This window comes from Cornus florida, unplaced genomic scaffold, assembly GCF_030987335.1.
Source record: "Cornus florida cultivar Cherokee Brave unplaced genomic scaffold, ASM3098733v1 CherokeeBrave_3.0.0_Hap2_Chr07, whole genome shotgun sequence".
In the NCBI taxonomy this organism is placed as follows: domain Eukaryota; kingdom Viridiplantae; phylum Streptophyta; class Magnoliopsida; order Cornales; family Cornaceae; genus Cornus; species Cornus florida.
Window position 1 is genome coordinate 6943829 of NW_026775577.1, and position 21712 is coordinate 6965540.

A 21712-nucleotide genomic window follows, 5' to 3' on the forward strand; every position below is an offset into this window, starting at 1 on the left:
CACTAAAATTGTTGCGGTGAATAAACTACTCTTAATATACTTGCCGACACCGTACCAATGAACTCTTCACTCAGCTGGTCACACTCCAACCCGAACTCTAGTATATTGCCATGTAACACTTGTGCAGTGAAAATGATAAATAGAATTATTGAATAAATCAATTTAATTTTATACATTTATACACGATAGTCTCAATTTAATTTTATACATTTATACACGATAGTCTCTTACTTTTTTAATCGGCTAAGCTTTTCAAACTGGTAAGGTTTTTGAGATACTCCCTTGAGTTTTCGGGAGAGACTCATTAGATGTAAGGTGTGAATTTAAATAATGCAAGTAATTTCGTGTATTCAGAGTCAAGTGTTTGAAAAAGAGGATTTGGCATGTGGCTCGGGAGAAAAAAAATTTGCAATTCCGAGAGTTCAAAGTGATTAGCGAGTGGATTGTTTACAAAAAATTCATGATATATATATATATATATATATATATATATATATATATATATATATACCATCTAACATACAAAAAGACCAAATTGAATAGAGTTGGGACTTGGGTAATTGTCACTTTGCTAATTCTGTATATATAGGAGTTTTTTCTCGTATCTTTCAGTTGGTGGAAAGAAATAGCAATTGAACACAACAACTCTCAATTCAATCTACTCTTGCATTTAGTAGATTGAGTTAGTGGTACTTTGTTGTAATATAAATTTCATACACAATTGTCAATGACTTCATTCTGATATTTATGGCCTTATGGGATGTACCAGTTATCTTCAAAGTGAAGTGTAGTAAAATATAGCTTCAGTTATTGAGAGTCAATTAAGGGCACTATTGTCCTATAAATTCACACACACAGCAAAATTTATATCTTTATCCCATATAAGTCGCTGACCTTTCTTCTCCGTCCATCACTCTCTTTATTATCTCCCTCCCCTCTCTCTCTCTCTCTAGGCTTCTCTACTCTCTTGAACTATAAGTAGCAAAAGCCACAATCTTCTTAGCTGATCTTTGTTGCAGATGGGTCGATCACCGTGTTGTGATAAGGTTGGTTTGAAGAAAGGGCCGTGGACACCGGAAGAAGATCAGAAACTGTTAGCTTACATCGAAGAACATGGCCATGGAAGTTGGCGAGCTTTGCCTGTAAAAGCTGGTGAGTACACTCAATCTCTCTCCCGAATATATACACACACACATATATGCATATATATCATATGTTTTTTTTGCTCATTCATAGGACTTCAGAGATGTGGCAAGAGTTGCAGACTAAGGTGGACTAATTATCTCAGACCTGATATTAAGAGAGGAAAGTTCAGTTTACAGGAAGAACAAACCATCATTCAACTCCATGCTCTCTTAGGAAACAGGTAGAATATGATACACACACATATAAAGTAGACCTAGCCGGAAACAGCCTCCCAGTGCAGAGGTAAGACTCTGTACATCTAGTGGGAGTTTCGTGAACTGGGCTAACCTTTTTTAAAAGTAGACATATCATCTCGGCTATTAGCCATTGATACGTTGTTCATCTTTTAAGGAGTACTACTAATAATTCATTATTTTTTCGAAGAATTGAAATGAATTTAATAATAGTTCGGTATGATTTTTAGAATTTCATGATGCTTTAAATTTGTTGTTACATTAATTGTTATCTCATTGAAAAAAAAAACATAAACGTGTCTGTTTGTGTTTGAATTAGCTAGATCATATCAGATACTAGGCTTGTTTTCCATATGGTACTGCATTTACTGTCTGTCAGTTTCAACTGTACGCTGTCGCGTTTAACCTTCCACAAATCACCAACTAATTTTCTGACCTAAAACTATAAAATTAATGCGTCTCTGCCATACTTCATATTAACTATATGTCACATTCAATTTATTTCCTAAGTTGAATGTAATCATCAAATCCTCCACAACCCATTTGTCACTAACTCGGGTGTCGTAATTAATACAAAGCATATTCTAATTTATTCAACATAACATATACATATAATATGAGGCTTGTTTCTTGAATGTTGATGTGTGTTTTGTCTTTAGATGATTACAAAAATGAAAAATGTCTCTAGTTGTTTGCTATCTCCTAGGGATTTGTTTTTGGGCATAGTTTATGAAGAGATTGTCGTTATATTATGTCTTATGTCTCGTGTGTTGGTTGTCTTATTCTCAGGTGGTCGGCTATAGCCACTCACTTGCCCAAAAGAACAGACAATGAGATCAAGAACTATTGGAATACCCATCTCAAGAAAAGGCTGGCCAAGATGGGTATTGATCCAGTAACCCACAAGCCCAAGAATGAAACTCTTTTGTCCAGTGATGGTCAGTCCAAGAATGCGGCCAACCTTAGCCACATGGCTCAGTGGGAGAGCGCTCGGCTCGAAGCCGAAGAAAGACTAGTGAGACAATCTAAGCTACGTTCAAATCCGCTTGGCTCGCTCGGCTTCACATCGGCTTCAACCCCGGTGAACAAGACGGGAGCACCACCGGTGCCACCCCGGTGTCTTGACATACTAAAAGCTTGGAATGATGTGTGGAAACCAAGTGATCAAGCTAGTGGTAGTGGTGGTGGTGCTCATGGTGGTGCCTTGATTCCCGGGCTCGGTGGCGACCTCGAGTCGCCGACGTCAACACTTAGTTACTCAGAAAATGCAACGGCGATGCCAGCCACTGGAATCGGAGAAAGCTCAACGGCTTTTATTGAGTTTGTGGGGAATTCGAGTTCTTGTGAGGGTCCAATCATGAAAGAAGAAGGTGAAGAGGAGTGGAAAGGGTTTGGAAATAATGTGTCTTTTACGTCGGGACTTAATGATATGACGACGTGCATGGAAAGTGCATGGACACATGAGTCTCTTAAGGCAGGTACTAATTATGAACATGAGCATGTTCACAGTGGAACTTTTGTGGAGAAGTTCACGGACCTTTTGCTAAACAATTCCGGCGACCGGAGTTTGTCCGATGGCAGCGGAGGATCTGATAGTGGCGGCGATGGCAGCGGTGACGGTGGTGGTAGTGACTACTATGAAGATAACAAGAATTACTGGAATAGCATTCTTAATTTGGTCAATTCCTCCCCTCCTGATTCACCCATGTTCTAAAACTGTCTCATAATCAATTTTATGTAGAACTCTCTCTCTCTCTCTCTCTCTCTCATGTGAATTATTAATAGTTAATGCAATGTTTCGTATCAATGAGGTGAAGTGGTACTATTTCATTCTCCTCTGCAGGCAATAATTCAACTCGTTTGAGCCAACTCAGTGAATGTTTACGTATATATTATGTGTCATAGTTTTTCTTTGTTTATTTTTCTACTCTCTCCTTGTTTTGGATTTTTCTCTTTGTTCTCGGATTGATCTAAAATTCGGACTATAAGAAGGATATAATCTAACACAGTACAGCAAGGAGTGAATGACTTGTCTGCCTATCTTCTATCTATGCATTAAATCTCTGTATGCATAGACATGACATGATGAGATGCTTTAATGGCGACTTTACTGCTGTTAGTTTGATGTCGCATTCTTGGTTTGAAGAGTAGTACTAGTTTTTCTTCCTGCTTGGCTGTCAGGAAAATTTGAAAGAAAAGGAAACTATACAGAAGGAAATGAAAAGCATCAAATGTAATCAGAAAAGTTAATTTGATCTCTTATAAAAATATGGAACAAAGAGACGGCAAATTAAAGAGAGAGAATCTATATATTTATTTGAATATTAATATGCATAGTTTTCTTGTTTCTTAATACTTTTTGATTCTGACAATTAAGACCTCAATTTAATATTACTTTGAATAATAACCAATTAAATCATGCCTAGAGATCTTAGTCTGGTCTGACAATTAGTGTTTTTATATCATTTAAGACCATGTTTATACTATCTTCTAGAACAAAATTTCCTACCAAATTATTTTAATTCTCAAACACTGAACAAACTTGGAATGATTTACTTTTAAAGTTGTCTCTAATAAGGCATGATGCAACTTAATGAACTTTAACGGTAATCTCATATGAAATGATATGTAATCTTGCATGCTGCCTCAATAAATTAAGGAAAGAGCGAAGTCGGACAACTCCGAATGGTATCATGTGAGAAAAAGGGCGTTAGCTATGTTTGGACTATAATTATAAAGGGATAGCCCAGTGCACAAAGCTCCAGAAATTACAGGTCCGGAGAGGGTCAGTTTTATGTGGACTATAATTATATATGGATCTTAAAATGGTCCCAATATGAATTTTCTTTAAACGATTCATCTTAAATCACAAAAATGTGCATAAAAATTGATCTATTTAACGCAAAATCCGTCTTAAATTGAGTCATTTGATATGGATTGGAGATAGAATATGAATTGGATATCAAAACTGGATTCCATACCTGATTGATAATGCACTTCTTGTGAATAAGGCCTCTTAACTTAGTTCACTGAGCAGTTCCCTGAGAAGCAAGGAAAGTTGACTGTCTTAATGGCATACGATAAAGACTGATGATGACTGCATAATGAACAGAGATAAACTGTCAGATTTTGTAAATTTACAACTCTTCCTCTCATCCAAAGTCAATTTCACTAGGGGAAAAAAAAAATCATAAATTCAAGCATTTAATCCATGCGTGCCCACACATCTGTGGTCCTCCAACGCTCAGAGAGACGACCTCCAACATGCCCAATCTGATGTAAAATATAAATTTATATGTATATATCCATTTCTCTTCCTAACCACATGAATCACACTACATGAATTATTCATATACACATATTCCTATACATATATATAGATAAGTATATTCTTTTATAATTTACGTATACTAGCAGTCATTTCGGTGTCCATATAATATCACATGGGTCTTTATGAATAGTGTCTTTGGCCAACGGAGCATATTAAATCCAAAGTAGTTGGCATTCATAGTAGTTTCAACCTACAATAAAATGAATGTACATATATCAGAACAAGTAATGCTAGAATAGCCGAACCCGAAAGAACAAGGTCCGTTAGATTCATTGCATGGGTCTCCCTGCAAGCATCAAAGGGAAACTATTCTTTCGGCCCTTAGTTTCGGCTACTCAATCATTTTCCTATCACCACAGTTATTGTACAAGTTCACAGCATGTTAGATCATTCATCACATTGCACCTTGAGTTGTTCACTGACCTCTGGTTCTGAAATTCTTCTAAACTAAAAGTACCGGATGACAGTATTTAAACACTAACTTAGTATCTATTGTTGAGATATTCGTTTCATATTTTATTCTTTTTGGAATTTTTTATCAATGATAAAGTTACTATATTTTTTCTCAGTTCTGATTGAAATACAAGCATTACAGAAATATTACCTATTTAGGAGTAACACATGATATTCACAGTAAAGCATCAAAGCAAGTGTAGTTGGGAATTGTTATCTCGGCCACCAAACCCAATTTGATGTAACCTCGATCGTCTCATCCAACAACATAACTAGAGAACTTGATCCTTCTTCCTTCTTGTTCAACCTACAGGTCCAAAAGTGTTTTCTCTTATTCCATAATCCATACATCGGTAACAGATTCAGAATGCAGAAAATTTTCAAATAATTCATAATTCAAATTTTATTCAGAAAAATATCATTACAAGTGTTTTTAGTATCTCATTATACACAACGTACTTTACATTACGATACAAACATATGTGTCTGAGTGAGAGGGGGAGAAAGAGACAGAGAGAAAAAAAGAAAAGAAAAGTAAAGCCTACCAAGACAATGACAATCGCCTTTTCCACTTACCGTATAGACTAAAAGACAGGCTTGTACAAACAAGAAACCAATTTTGCACAATTGGTGTATGCCAACAGAACATCACTTGACAAATGAATTATCAATGATGCAAACAACAAAAAAGTTGTGAAGGATTAAGTCATCACTCACTGAAAAGATACATCATACAAAGACATAATTTTCAGGAAAAAAAAAACTGTTATTAATCCTAATAGAGTAAAAACTGCTACAATGTTAATGATCTTCTAGGCTAATTTAATAGTACAATTAAACTTTTTCACTGCCTAGATAGGACAAAAAGTTTAACAATCTTCTAAACTAATCCTTTACACTATTAGATAAACCAACTTTTCCAACTAACCTATAAAATATATGCAGGTAAGTTAACCAAAAACTCTGAATGAAGTGTTGATGACAAAAACAGGACGAACCATACAATACCTGTAAACCATCACCACCATATATTCTACTTGTCAATTTCCTTCCCCGAGAAGAATTAACTATAATCCTGTAAATAAATTTTTATTTCAAGTAAATAATTCAAGGCAAAGGAATAGGGGCATTGCAGACAGAAAACTCATGTTTTAAATACTGGTTGCACTTCCACTAGACCTTGCCGATATTTCTCTATGAAATGTCACCACATTATTAAATTAAAGCTTCAAACTTCTATACAAGGCAAGGACACAGGAACATTATAGAAAGAAAAATCATGTTTATACTTTAGACTGTTGGAGCATGGAAGTCCACAAGTTTTTTCTCCACAATAAGATTGGGAAACCAGATTCTGTAGCAACAATACTAGTGGAGCCTCAACATTAATGTGATTCATAACTATTTGATAAAGTATCGACTAAAGAGAACGATGATCCAATATTTATCTATCGACTCTTGTCATTTATTTGAAAATTTTAAAGAGAAGAAGAAAGGTCACGAGTTGTCCCAATCAAGATGGGGAAATCACATTAACATGCATAATGTAGAAATGAATAAAACAATAAACTGCAGTGTATGATGCACCCATGAAATTTCTACTTTTTGGTTCCGATCATTACATGCCAGGCTGTTTAATAAAGGGGGAAGGAAAAAAGAAAAAGGAAAAAGAAAAAAAAGGATGATGTGACAAAAAATTTATACTTCAAAATTCACTTGTCTTTGACCAAATTAAATTCTTGTCTTTCACCAGCTCATATGATCTCATTTTGAAGTAATTAGATCTGATCTTCTTCTTTTTTTATTTTATAGCAGGACCATTTTAAAAGGACCAATAGGACAATGTGGCCCGTGCATTATTTTCCATGTTCAAGATGTCACTATTTGGAGAACAGCTCGTGACAACAACCATGAAGTCGAACTCGATATACACCTAACTCTTCTATGAACAAAATTCACCAATTATTGGTTTTTTGTTACCGAAGATCGAAACTGCTTTTAACAATGTGAGGGCATTACAGGCAGCAGAAACATGCTAAGGTCAAGCTGCAAAGCGGATCCCACTATTTATTGTTGCACATTGAAATTAGGCATCCGGTAATATTGATGATCACCAGAGCCTCAGTACTTGTGCAATGTAGTCACTAACTTACTCTAATCAAATCGAAACCCTTTTAAAATCAAATGAATGTAAAAGGCTTAATTTTTGAAGCACTTCTATATGTCATTGTAGCATTACAAATGTCGCGAATTCAAATTCTGCAATGAAATTACACTCCACAGTCCATACAAATGCAATCTAGCAAAAAATGCAACAATGATTCAATGAACGAACACGAAACAGTAATAGATATAGACATTCATACCAAAATCCTACAACAAACATTCAAAATCAAAGCACTAAATCTGATAAAGTATACTACAGTAATCTGTGTGTGTGCATACATATATGTGTGTGTATATATATGTACTGAAGAAAGAAAAAGTATAAATGAGAAGATACCTTCTCTCAGATTGCAGCTTGGGGCTTCTGAATATTGAAGAGAAGTCATGGAGAGCTGAGAGGTTCGCAATCTGAGATTCTGAAATTAGGGCTTCCAAGAAATGATTAATGTAGAGATTAGAAGAGAAGGGAGATGAAATTTTATTGGAGCGATTAATTGGGCTCGAGACGGCCCATTGACTATGTGGGCTTGTGGCAAACCATTTGAAGATTAAAAAATTAAGATGCGTCCACACAGAGGCAGGCCCAATCAAGTCAAATGACGAGCCCATCTGGTATTCGGTTTTTGTTTTTTTTCAATGGTGGTGGTGTCGGGCACAACTAATTATTCACAACCGAGTACATACAATTTTTCATCCCACGTGCAAAGTACAATTATTCAAAAACATTATTAAAAGTGATTCCAAAGAAATTCGAACTCTTAAACTTTCAAAACGTGGGGTGATATTTGTTTTTGTTACGTGCATTTAGCATTCATGAAACATTGTGCTTGGTCTATGGCTTTGCTGTAACTTGTGTAAAACACACTTTTTTGTATGAAAATGTCAAAAAAGTGTTGTCTCTAAGACATGAAAAAGTATAGTGTTGAATAATGTAATATGTAAACTATTATATATATATATATATATATATATTCCTTTTTCAAACCAACAAGCGTGTGGCCTAGCCGTATCAAACTCCTACTTCTCAAAGAGAGGTCAGAGATTCGAGCCTCCATGAAGATATGTGTGTATGACTACCAACTAGGAAAAAAATATATATTTCTTTTTTTTTTTTTTTTTTTTTTTTTTTTTTTTGCCTTTACTTATAAATAATTCCAATTTTTAGTTTTGCTTAAAGCTCTTTACTAAGCCAAAATACCTACCATTAAGGCATTAAGAATTTTTTTTTTTTTTCCAAACACATTTAAAAAAGAATTTTCAAATTAAAAGTGTTGTTTTTAGTCTCTGCAATAAGCAATGCAAATAAACACCGAATACAACAATGCTTTGGAAATGATAATATATTTTTGGACTGGATAGGTAATTGAATTGGACTTGTTCAACTTAAATATCATTGCTATTTTTTTTTTTGTGCATAGGATAATAAAATTTGGATTATAAAACTTTTCTTTCTTTTTTCTAACATAGGCCCACCTCACTGACTAAAAGGTGAAGCTAAGGTTTGTTTCATGGTTCCCAGAAGGTTCCCAACACGCAACAAACATGGGATGCGTTTTTCACCTTTTGGAATTATATTTTTGGAATTATATGATCCGGCAAACACAACTTGACATATAAATAAAAAGTTAAATAAAATTAACAGGTACATCACATCTTGGCATGAAATAAGATGGTCATGCCAAACACAACTTGACATGTAAATAAAAAGTTAAATAAAATTAACACGTGCATCATATTTTGGCATGAAATATAAAAAGTTAAATAAAATTTATATTATTGCGTATATTTAGAATTCTAATTGGTCAGAATTGTGTAGTCTCGGACGGCCAATGTAACAACTTTTTTTCAAAAATTAACGAGAAATTATTATATTATTCTGATTCATTGATATTTGGTGAATCAGTTAAATTTAGACTCTCAAATTGAGAAAATGATTTCATAAGAGTGTATTAATATATTACAAAATAATCTCAACATTAATTCATTAAGGCTCGATGTTTTACATTATTTGGTTGTCGTAAAATATTTACCGAAAAAATATTAAAATTTAACAAAAATAATTTATTCATCAATTTTTAATAAGGTATTTTTATACCCATCATATCCGATGAATTCGACTTCAATCTTAACCTATACTTTTGCAAAACATCGAAAAATAAAAATAAAATATTATATATTTTTTTCTAAAAATCTCTTTTTTAAGAAACATATTCTAGGTCAAAACAAAAATGTCAATTAATCAAAACAATCTAATAATTTTTCATAATTAACACAGATAGTGTCATAATTGTCTTGTTTTCCAGTCGATTCTTTTTCCTTCTCTTTTTGTCTTTATTTTTATTATTACTCATATTATTATTATTATTATTATTATTATTATAATAGTCTGGCTTATCTCATGTATAATATCCAACCAACTTAAAAAGGAAACTTATTTAGAGCGACAAATTCATGTCAATTCAAATCCATATTTATATTTTTAAGTGAGAATTCATATTCAATTTGTTATTAAATTCATGTTCAAAATTAAAATTCAAACCTGTTAAAATAAACTTCGAATCGATTTTAAGTCGAAATGGTTCAATTTCGAGTTTTAATTGTAAGAACCCAAGTTTCTCCCAAGGGCTTGGTAGAGTTGGTAAGGTAACCTGAGAACCAAAATGTCCCATGTTCTAACTCGTCCATCCCCATTATTCCCCCTGACTTACCTTGCTGCTTATAATGTGGGGTCGGTATCGTCAGCCCGGGGTTTACCTTGTAGCTTCAGCCTGAAGGGAGGTCGTGACAGGGTTCCCACGTCATTCAAAAAAAAAAAAAAAATATTGTAAGAGCCCAAGTTCCTAAAAAAATTTCATGTTAAACCAATAAAATAAAAAATAATTGGAATTGCATTGAATTTTAATTTTAGAGTCCTTTAAGCAACATAGAAAAATCAACAATATAAAACTACCATAAACACATCAATCACTCACAAAGTTTTGCATATTAATAAGGTAATATACTAATTATCTGATGTGTATTCGGTTGTATGAAATTGAAATCTTATAATTTAAATTGATAGAATTTGAAAAAAATAACTAAAAAAATTAAACCAATTTTTTTTCAAATTCTATCCATTTTAATTCTAAAACTCTAATTTTATGCCCAACACACCCTAAAAATAAAATATTTATATTTTGAGACCTCCAAAACGTGAGTCAAGTCTATTTTTAATTTAGTAAAAGTCAGTCTTACATATCGATAACATTTTATTATGAAGAATGTAAAGAAGTAAAAACGTGGTTTGAATAATTGAATGATCAAATATTGAAAACAATAAAGTAGAATGTTTAAAGTCATTCAAAGGCGTGCATTTTCACTAGTAAACGACAGTGAGATCATTTCAGTCGTGACGGCTAACATAAATGACCATGTTCATGTACTCACTGATAAGATTTGTATTAATTTAGGATCACATGAAAGACTATGAATCATAGTTTATAATATAAACTTGACCTTAAACAGTACGAGGTCTCGTGATGCAACATCACAGTTTTGATTTTAAGAGACCATCTAGAAATACCCACAAAGATTGTTCTCACGTTTTGTCAAATTGTGTTGTGTATAGCATTTTAGTACATGTATTAGTAGACCAGTACTCTGACATTAATTACCAAAATCTTTTTGGAGAAATATGTTTGAAGGAAGCAGATACATCATCGAATGACTTTGGAGATGCCGATTGAGGGGTATGCGGGGGTGATCCCACTACATATATTATTTTCAGTTGACATCTTTCGAATTCAAAAGATATATCGTAACTTATATATTGAATTGACGAGTCCATTTTAAATGATAGGCAATTCATGTTTAATTCAATTTGAGGCTAAAAAAAGAAGAGAAAAAGGATAAATTTTAATTTTATTCTAAAAATAAATCAGTCTATTAACTTAGTCGATTAACTAGCAAGGACTAAATTCAAACTCTAGCTAGTTGACGGGTCTACCAAAAAATAAAGAAAGAAAGAAGAAGAAAAAGATAATAATTCAAATTTATTTTTTTCAAAGTTGAGATAGGGCATTCTAATAAGAGAAACGATAAACATCATGAATTGAATTTCACGATCTTTATCATCACCTCTATGTATTTATTTAACCTTTTCTTTTTATTTTCTTACATTATATAGAAATTGCTTTTTCTTTTTATTTCCTTACATAAAAATTATTTATTCTTTATTTTATTGCACATGTATTCGGGAGAGTTTACAATATGGTCCACGCTGACCAAAGCCCAAATATTTTCTGCAAAGTTAATTTTATCTTGTTATGAATTTAGTATTTTTTTTTTCCCCTTCTCTATGAAAGTGCCATATGCAATATTTTGACACCAAGAAATTTAAGTTTTTATCAGAGAAACGAATGATCAAACCAAGAGTATTCTCTAGTGAGTGCCATCGATAAACTTCATATCCATTTTCCCCTTACAAGTTCTATAAAACTTAGATTTTTTTTAAAAAAAATTAATGGGGAAAAAAAAAATCTGAAATGAAAGTATTTATCATAAAATTTGGAATATCATAAGTTCCATTTCAGTTCTATATTTATCATAAAATTTGGAATATCCATAAGTTCTATAAAATCTGAAATGGAAGTATTTACCTAAAAAATATATTGAAATAAAATTATGAATTTAGGGGGAAATTGAAAATATGGATATTTTTTAAATTAAAATGTCAATTAATGTTAAAGTTATTTTATTTATTATGATATATATATATATATATATATATATATATATATATATATTTGATCTTATTGTGGTCAAGGTCGCCTTTCTCAATTTTTTTAATTGTGGTATAGGCTTGATTTTCTTACATTTTAATAATAATTATAATAATAATAGTAGTAGTGTAGATATGATTTAGGCTGGTCTTAAGTTCATTGATACCTTCTAAGAACTTGATTATTGTAGTACAATTTATTTGTCTGCATGCAAATATTATATATATATATATATATATATATATATATATATATATATATATATATAATATTTGATCTTATTGTGGTCAAGGTCGCCTTTCTCAATTTTTTTATTGTGGTCTAGGCTTGATTTTCTTACATTTTAATAATAATTATAATAATAATAGTAGTAGTGTAGATATGATTTAGGCTGGTCTTAAGTTCATTGATACCTTCTAAGAACTTGATTATTTTAGTACAATTTATTTGTCTGCATGCAAAAAATTTGTGTATATGGTGGGCATTAATAGGACAAACAAAAATGTGAGTTGGGTAGATGGTGACACGATGCAAAAAGAAAACAAAAAAATAAAAAATAAAAAACAAAAATAAAAAAACAAAACAAAAACGACAGTGACATGACATATTGGATGAACAAGATATTCATGTGTAAATCAAGATTAGAAAATAGATTTAGGTGCATGCACATGTTGTTTAGTAACATTTAGAAGTACGGTTCAAAATTATTAAGTCGGCAATTGATCAATCATTTTGGGATGGTATTAATCTAATCATTCACTTTATTAGGATTTTTTGGTGTGACTCTTAATTTTATTGCCACTTTAATAGTTATAATTTACGTAAATGCCTGAACCACCACTCACACTAATAATTCTGATTATGTGTCATGAATAATAATTTTATACGAAATTACATAAACATCTTATTGTAATGTCTTTTTCGACTCTTCTGAAATTTTTTTGGACCGAACCTGTCAACATCTTATTCAAATATGCCGAGGATCTCCGGTTATAAATTGGTCTTTGTATAGCCCACAAAAACAAGTGGCTTCGCTATAAAGTCTTCGACAAGCACATCTATGGTCTGGTCCATTTGTATGACGTACACATAAAGTTGTCCATTCCATATGGTCAAGTAGGCGGCCACAACTTGTGAAATTTATTCTCAGGAACTTGAATGCTCTAGCTACGGGAAGGGACCTCTGACCTGGCCCTGACTTTGTATTTTTTTTTTTGGTCTCAAATTAAATATCTATCTTTCTATTTTTGGCTCTCTCAAAATAAATATCTAAGAGCATCTAAGGAGTGTATTAAAAAATTATTTTGTGTAAAATATAGACTATGTGTAAATTTTTATTTTTTATTTTTATTTCCAGCAGTGTGTGAAGATATATTACCACTCCATCAATGTGTAAATTGTAAAATTATTGTGTATTTTATACAATTCATATATTTCATTTCTCCTCTCTCTTTATTAACTAATCAACCTATAGTAAGTAAGTTTGTAAAAGTTGTTTGGGATTTTGGAATATGACACGTGGTTGATTGTTATTGGCTGAGGTCTTGGGATATGACAAATAGTTGGTTGTTATTGACAGATACATTTTTACACAAAGGTATAAAATAATGGCTGGAGCTAAAAATGAGTAATCCAATTTTTTTTTTTTTTTGTAAATCTACCATAATACATATTTACAAATATATGTATATATACACACACACACGCACACACAATTGTTGGAGATGCTTTCATTTGAAAAGTTAAAGTATTATTTTTTGTAATATTATCAATTTAATATGATGTGAACTGAGCTCATTATGGATATATTTGATAATTTATTCACTACTAATACAATAAAAAAATATTAAAATCCATCATCATGCTGAAAGTGACATTTAATTTGAGATGGAAGAATAATAATTTTGTGAAATGTTGCAATATGCGTTTTTTAAGATTTTTGCTTTCTAGAAATGTCTATGATTTTTCAAAGTTCTCCATTTAAATTTTGATTACTGCACTTTTATTACAACATTTCAAATTATATAATTCCGATGAATTACAAATTTACAACTCTACATATAAATAAAAATTTAAAATTAACAAATTTTAAGTAGTGATTAATATGGATCATATAGTTCCTCTGTTCCATATTAGTAGTTCATTTTTTACTTTTAGAATGTCACAAATTAAACGTCTATTTTAAAAAGTTAAATAAAATAAATGTCATTTTTTTATAGTGTTATAAGAGAATCACACACGAAAAGAAAAATAAAATTTAAAAAATGGTCTCGGGGACCCGACGGATCACTAGCTCACTTTTCAGTAATGGGGAAGCTGAGTCAGCTTGCACTTTGTTGGCTTTCATTTAATTAAAGTAATAAAATGTGTTGATTCCGAATCGGGTAGGATCGTAATAACATACTCGTCTCATCAAACGACCGTTGAACCGCAAATATCTCTCCTCTGAACAAATCCAAATTACCTAAACTATAGTTAAAATGATCTAACCGTGGTTAAATATAAACCTAACCAGCTCACCTAATCTATTTTCTAATGGCCACCACTATAAAATGACGATCCAACCCGCGTTTTCAGACTTCGAACTCAATCCCTGAAGTCATTTTTTTGTATTGTCAGTGATAAGTTTTTGACCGTCTGATCAAGAAATGGCCGTGTCCAGCTGTGCTAGGGTTTTCACGTCTTTCCAATGCCGTTCAGATCCGGATTTCTCCGGCGTCCCACGGTCAGATGCTCCGGGCCCGGGAAGATTCTCCGGCAGACTCGACTCGGCTCTGAGTCGGGGACCGTTCGGGATGTCGTCCCTGATCTTTAGGTTTCCGCCCAACTTCGTGAGGCAGCTGAGCAACAAGGCTCGGAGGAACTGCAGCAACATCGGCGTCGCACAGGTGGTCGCGGCGTCGTGGTCGAACAGCCAGGCGGCGTCTTCTGGCGTGGCGCCGGCGGCGAAAGCCGTCGACGCCACCGCGGCCGCCGCCGCCGCCCTCGCGCCGGTTGAGATTGCGACCGGTGATGAGGAGGTTGTGGTGGTTGATAATGGTTGCTGTAATGGCAACGGTGTACAGTTTGAGGGTTTGTCCTCATTTTTGAGCTCCGATGGGAGCGTCGCAGTTCATGCCGGTATATTTCTCTACCTACATATACACACATATATATGCATATATATTATTTGAGCTTATTTTTGGTATGTCTAGTTTGCTGTTGCATTGATTTCGTTTCCTAATCTGTATTGTGCTATGTTTTATACAGTTGGTTCAGGTGTTCTATATATGCATATACTATGTGTAGAGAGATTTGATACTAGGACGGATGAATCCCATTTCAAATGTTCAGTTTTTAATTATTTGAGCAAAAAACTTTTGGTGCTCTTGTAAAAAAAGGCGTGGGAAGATTATGAGTATTTGCGGTTGTTTGTTCATTAGCATCTGGACTGGACTGGACTTTCCAAATGAATTTATTAGGAAATTTGTGCTTATTTCGTTGTTATATTTTAACTTTATAATTATATCCGATTAGTATGTTCTATGTGTTGACCAGACCATTCTGGTTGATCCTCTGAACAGAAAGGATTAATATGTGTGTGTAATGTAAATGTTCTATGTGTTGACCAGACAGTTTTGAAATGCCCACTTGAAGTATATTTTTTAATGCTGGCACTAGTTTGAATTATGCCAACAAATTTGCTTTATTGCGACCATTTTCTCATTAATGGCAAATATTGTGATTGCAATAGTGACTTTCCTTTTATTAGCCACCTCCTTGGTGGATTTCTTATATAAGTCTAACAATTGCATTGATTCCATATCATGTATTTTCAATGAATAGTTATTTTGTGATTAGCAATTAAGTCATTTTACCTTTGAATTTCTCAGGTGAAAGATTAGGTCGTGGCATAGTTACTGATGCAATAACTACCCCAGTAGTTAATACATCTGCTTACTTCTTCAAAAAAACTTCTGAGCTCATTGATTTCAAGGTATGCCTCATATTCACATTTGCCAGTTGAGCGTTCAGTGTTTTTGTTCCTCACACAAGTATGAAGATTGGCTTGCACTAATGAATCCCTTAAAAGAAGTTTCCAATTAAAGGACCATGGCTGCCACTTTCTAGGAACCATTTGATTGGGAGCATGCTATGATTAGTTCAGATTATTATGGTAGATTAATATATTTCTGATGGTAGGAGAAACGCCATACAAGTTTTGAATATGGTCGCTATGGAAATCCAACTACGGTGGTTGCTGAGGAGAAGATAAGGTCTGTCTTCCGTTTCGTTTTTTGTTTTTCTTCCCTGTAGTGATTACATGATTGAATACGTATTGAGGATGCATGATCTTTCTAACTAAATCAGTGCGCTTGAGGGAGCTGAATCAACCCTGTTATTGGCATCTGGAATGTGTGCTAGTACTGTCATGTTAATGGCATTGGTTCCAGCTGGAGGTCATATCGTGACAACCACAGATTGCTATAGGAAGACGCGTATATTTATTGAAACCATTCTTCCCAAAATGGGTATCAAGGTATGGTTTTCCCTCATTTGCATGCTGTTGGTTGCACATCTCAAGGTTTAAGGAACAATTTTTGGCAGTCTTACTGGATAAAAATTTTGAGTTTCTGTTCCTTTATTTTGAAAGTTTGATCATATATAATAAAAATTTATATTGGAGGTGCTAGCTAGTTTAGTTGGTAAAACTCTCTCGGTAACTGTTAATAGAGCCCTAGGACCAAATTCAATTTTATTCGGGTTGTGCGGGGTTAGTGTGTGGGTGAAGGATGGCCCATTCATTATCAGTCTATGCCCCCATGCAGCTTACTGGTTTATCAATGTAAAAAAAATATGGTTTTTAAAATAGAAGCTATCCTCAAGTAGACGATTCTGAAGAAGAAAGGAAAATATATATGTAATAAATATTATATGAGATATTATGTGTATTAGAACTAGGATTTTCATGAAAAGGAGCATACTTTGATAACTTGCTGCTTGCTTGAGAGAGCATATTGTCCAAATAAATGGGGAATTATAGGGAGATGGAACAGAGAGGAAATATTGAAAGAGATTATTATTCTTAAACAGAACTACAAACATTGTGCTCATCAATAAAAAAATTGATGAGAATTTGGTGTCTGCATCTAAAATCTCCTTAGAAATTGGGATGATTGCATTTGTATTGTTTTATATGATACTAGAAGGTCTAGTGCTATATTCTGCAAGTTTTGTTGTATTTCTTATACATACACATGGCTACTTTCACATATTTTAAGTGCCAAGTGTTATTTCATGTATGGTGTGCATTATCATAACCTGCCTGCTTTTCGTGACTTCGCTGTATTTGGGGACTGGATGCTTTGTTGTACTTCCTATATGTTTTGAAGTTCTGTTCTTGATTATTTTCACCATCAAATGCAGGCCACTGTTATTGACCCTGCAGATATTCAAGGCCTTGAATCTGCACTTGAGAATAACAAAGTCGGTATTGTAGAAAGTGGTTAAATTGTTACTTGAAGTATTCTTCAAGTATTACCATCAAAATAATAGGTTAGCCTGAATTGAGTATTGTTGTTATTCCATGCAGGTTAGTCTTTTCTTCACTGAGTCTCCAACCAATCCATTCCTGAGATGTGTGGACATTGAGTTGGTTTCAAAGCTTTGTCATGCGAAAGGGGCACTTGTCTGCATAGATGGAACATTTGCATCACCTCTCAATCAGAAGGCCCTTGCTCTTGGTGCTGATCTTGTTCTACACTCTGCAACAAAATTCATTGGGGGCCACAATGATGTATGTTTGCTTTCATTGTTGAAATGAGTCGGTTGATAACTTGCTAACTTTGAAGCTGTATCAATATATAATTCTGTTAAATATTAAAGAAGCACAATTCCTGTTTCAGGTCCTTGCAGGTTGCATTAGTGGTTCTGAGAAGTTGGTTTCAACAGTGCGTAATTTGCATCATATTATCGGTGGTGCTCTCAACCCGGTAAGTTATCTTGACTAACAGTCTCATGGTGTGATATTGTTGCTTTATACCTCCTTATCTTCTTCCCCTAGCATATTAGATGTTACATTGTGCATCAGACACTTAAATAGATTGCAATTATTGGGATGTCTGTGTAAACCATAAGCTTGCTTCATGCCAGGGAACATCATTTTAGGTTGGATTCTTACTATGCAACTTAAGTTTGCATCATAACTAATGTTGGTTCCATTTTCTCTCGGTTATTAGAATGCCGCATATCTGATCATCCGAGGCATGAAGACACTGCATCTTCGTGTACAGCAGCAAAATTCAACAGCATTGAGGATGGCCAAGATTTTAGAGGCGCATCCTAAGGTAATTCAACCGCCCTGAAACTTTCTTACTCGATTCCTGTGTTTTAGTGTGTGGCAGATATATATTGAGATTTCCTATAAGAGAAACTTAACAACAACTACTACTACTAACAGTTGATGTTCTTATTGAAAGAAGTAGAAAAAATCATATGGGAAAACATTACACACTTTTTTGGATGGCGTAATCGAGACACGCTCTTAACGTTTGTAAAAACTGGCTACAATGATTCGCAGGTGAAGTGCGTATATTACCCAGGCTTGCCAAGTCATCCAGAACATGAAATTGCCAAGCGGCAAATGACTGGTTTTGGTGGTGTGGTCAGTTTTGAGGTCAGTGCTGATAACTACATTGAGTTTAATGCACAGTGTCTGGTGGTCATCAGTTTAGATTTTGGCCGCCTTCGCCTGCAACATTTTGAGTTTATTGGTATATGATCATTTAGGTTGATGGAGATTTATTGACCACTGCAAAGTTTGTGGATGCATTGAAAATCCCATATATCGCCCCATCCTTTGGAGGCTGTGAGAGCATCGTGGATCAGCCAGCAATAATGTCTTACTGGTATTCCTTACATTTCCTCGTCATCTAATTGTTGTATATATTCACAATTGTTATCATGCATGGTACTAGAAGATGATGTGATTTGTCATGCATTTGGAAACAGGGATCTTACTCAATCAGAGAGGGCCAACTATGGGATCATGGACAACTTGATTCGGTTCAGCTTTGGCGTTGAAGACTTCGAGGACTTGAAGGCTGATATCCTTCAGGCTCTGGCAACTATTTAAGGCGCGCGACTCACCTTCCCATTGTTTTCTTCTCTCTTTTTGTTTGTTTGTTTGTTTTTTTGTTCCCTCCATTTTTCCGTGTTTTCTGGTTCTAATTGGTGTTAGGCCACCAAACGTTGTCCTTCGCCGTAGTTGAAGAAATTTGATCCCATTTGATAAGATTGGTACGTTTGTCCTTGTCATTTCTGGTTCTTGAATTTTGTGATTAGAGGCATAAAATGAGCAGTTAAAATGGATGGTGAGGTGATGGAACATTGGAACTCATATCTTGCCGCAAAACCGCGGTATATTTATTTTATTCAAGAAAAATGCATCATTCTGGGGTCAAGTATGGCAGCAAGTCGTGCCGTCAAAGAATTCATTGACAATCCAAGGCTTAAGTGGAATGTAGGGTCTTGTTTAGGGATGGCAACGGGGCGGGTTTGCCTAAACCCATCCCTGCCCTGTACCCGTGACGGGTTGAGTTTTCTCAATTCATCCCTGCCCTGTTGGGAAATGACTGCACCTGTCGCCGCTCCACTCCCGTTAGTGATATATATATATATATATATTTAGCTCAATCCTTGGCTATTGGGATAGTAAATCCTAGAAGCTATCATTACAATTTTAAAAAGCGAAAGTGGCACGCATTTTCAGATAAAGACCCAAACAAACGAAGCAAATTATCAACGATTTAGGACTTGATCCCTTGGCTGTTGGGATAACAAATAATAAAAGAATAATGATAGGGAGATCGAAGAATTAATTTCGAATAAGTACTGAATATGACGTGTTTTTGTTCACCTCATTTATTTAAATAGTTTTTAAAAAATAATTGTTTAACACGTGATAAGAATAGTCAATCACGTCAAATTCGATGTTAATTTGGGGATTCTTTTTCGATTTTCCTATCACTACTCATAATAAAATTTGACCCAAAAAAAATATATGTATAACATATATATATTTGTATGTGGATAGAGAGTAGTACCATAGAACGAAAACCAAAAAATACAGTGTGTATATATAGTGAGATTTGTATACGGAGAGAGACATATGAGAACTACAAATTTGAAAACCACATCGGTCTCAATTAACTTCGATCTCCTTCACCTTGGGTTGAATCACCGTTCTTCTCCATCTTGGTTGGATTTGACAACCAGCTACGACTATCTTTGTAACGACCCTAAATTGAAAACCAAATATATATATAAAAAAAATTTGGCATGACCTCTGCTAAAAAGGGTCCCATAACAACCTGCTTAAATACAAAAAAAATATGCAATGTCCTCTCATGGACATTCAAGACTTATTCAACCTGTCCCAACACACAATACAAATAATATAATCCAGTATCCCTTTCATCCATTCATTATGCCTCAACATGGTTCATCTCATGCTGGAACATCCGCATACCATTTAATCCAAATTATCATAATTACAGTCCCAAAATATATGGTTAAGATCTAAAGTCCATGTCTTACAACGTTTAGATAACTTATAATAAAGTTACAACCCATAAATATAATTACAATAACAAGAGTCCACAAATCTTTATACCGAATATAACAAATTAAGGTTTTACAAAAAATTATGGGACTTAGAAACAAAAACAGCAAAATGATCTTCTAATCTAAATTAAGCCTGTGGTAGAATGTCATCCGCCACTTCTTTTCCGTTTCCTGAAAAATATTAAATATAAGGGGTGAACAAAATTGCTCAGTAAATGGTGCCTAAGACACACCTTTTGTAGCCCAGTGAATCCAAATAATGAATAGGACAATAAAGAACGGGGTCATGCTAAGCCGGGGAAAATACAATATCAATTCTAAGTTCAAAACAAGTAAATGTCGTGCCATGAATGCAATGTCATGTATGTTACTCCCCATTTTCAGAAAACATCAATCACTTCACAAACTATTAATATAACCCGTCCTTTGGTGACTCCGCAGCGACACGAGAGAATGATTGGCTACTGTCCCTGACCCTTGGTACCCCCGCGGCGTCATTTTGGGCCCAGATAGCTCAACCACGCTAGGGCAATTTCTTTAGTTCCCTCTAGGCTATATTAACACAACACACCGGCCCTTCGGTGACTCCGCGGCGACCGGGTTTTCTCAAAACCATTTTCTCAAATTTCTCCCCAAAATCCATTTTTTAATTTCATTTCAAAACACTTTCCCTTTTCTTTCATGCCTAATGCTTGTATGCATATCACATGTCTTTTTAATACCATGAAAGTGGAGAGAATTATTATCACACAATTAACATGCTTCCACATAAAATTTCTAATAAATTATTAAGCATCATAGGCATAGAAAATTAACACATTAAGCATACTTTCCAAGTAAATCAACAAATACACATAATTTCATTCTTCATATACTCAATTAAATCATCTAAGGAGCAATCAATTCAATTTAATCATGCTTAACAACAATAAAAGTAGAAAAACTTACAAAGGAATAAGAATTTGAGTATTAGAGACCCCTACCTCAATCTAAGCCAAAAAGCCCCAATTTCTTCTTAA

General features: G+C 34.0%; 2 protein-coding genes and 1 long non-coding RNA gene across 4 annotated transcripts; 2 read left to right on the forward strand and 1 right to left on the reverse strand.

Moving 5' to 3' along the window:
- Positions 1–869: 869 nt before the first annotated feature.
- LOC132315926 (transcription factor MYB16-like) lies at positions 870–3298 on the forward strand. Its single transcript, XM_059814377.1, has 3 exons — positions 870–1152; positions 1237–1366; positions 2169–3298. The coding sequence occupies exons 1-3, from the start codon at positions 1020–1022 to the stop codon at positions 3091–3093; spliced, it is 1188 nt and encodes a 395-aa protein (XP_059670360.1). The 5' UTR covers positions 870–1019; the 3' UTR covers positions 3094–3298.
- Positions 3299–4361: 1063 nt separating this feature from the next.
- Positions 4362–7759, reverse strand: LOC132315927 (uncharacterized). Of its 2 annotated transcripts, XR_009483878.1 has the most exons (4): positions 7667–7759; positions 6172–6238; positions 5315–5470; positions 4362–4476 (listed from the first exon to the last, which is right to left on the reverse strand). It is a non-coding gene; the product is annotated as an uncharacterized LOC132315927 (long non-coding RNA). The 2 variants fall into 2 exon arrangements; XR_009483879.1 differs by lacking the exon at positions 6172–6238.
- A 6896-nt stretch (positions 7760–14655) lies between these two features.
- Positions 14656–19385, forward strand: LOC132315928 (cystathionine gamma-synthase 1, chloroplastic-like). The gene is made up of 11 exons (XM_059814378.1): positions 14656–15209; positions 15962–16065; positions 16272–16345; positions 16440–16608; positions 17496–17555; positions 17662–17865; positions 17975–18061; positions 18308–18415; positions 18649–18744; positions 18858–18976; positions 19080–19385. Exons 1-11 carry the CDS (start codon positions 14738–14740, stop codon positions 19201–19203), a joined length of 1617 nt encoding a protein of 538 aa, XP_059670361.1. The 5' UTR covers positions 14656–14737; the 3' UTR covers positions 19204–19385.
- Positions 19386–21712: the final 2327 nt, after the last annotated feature.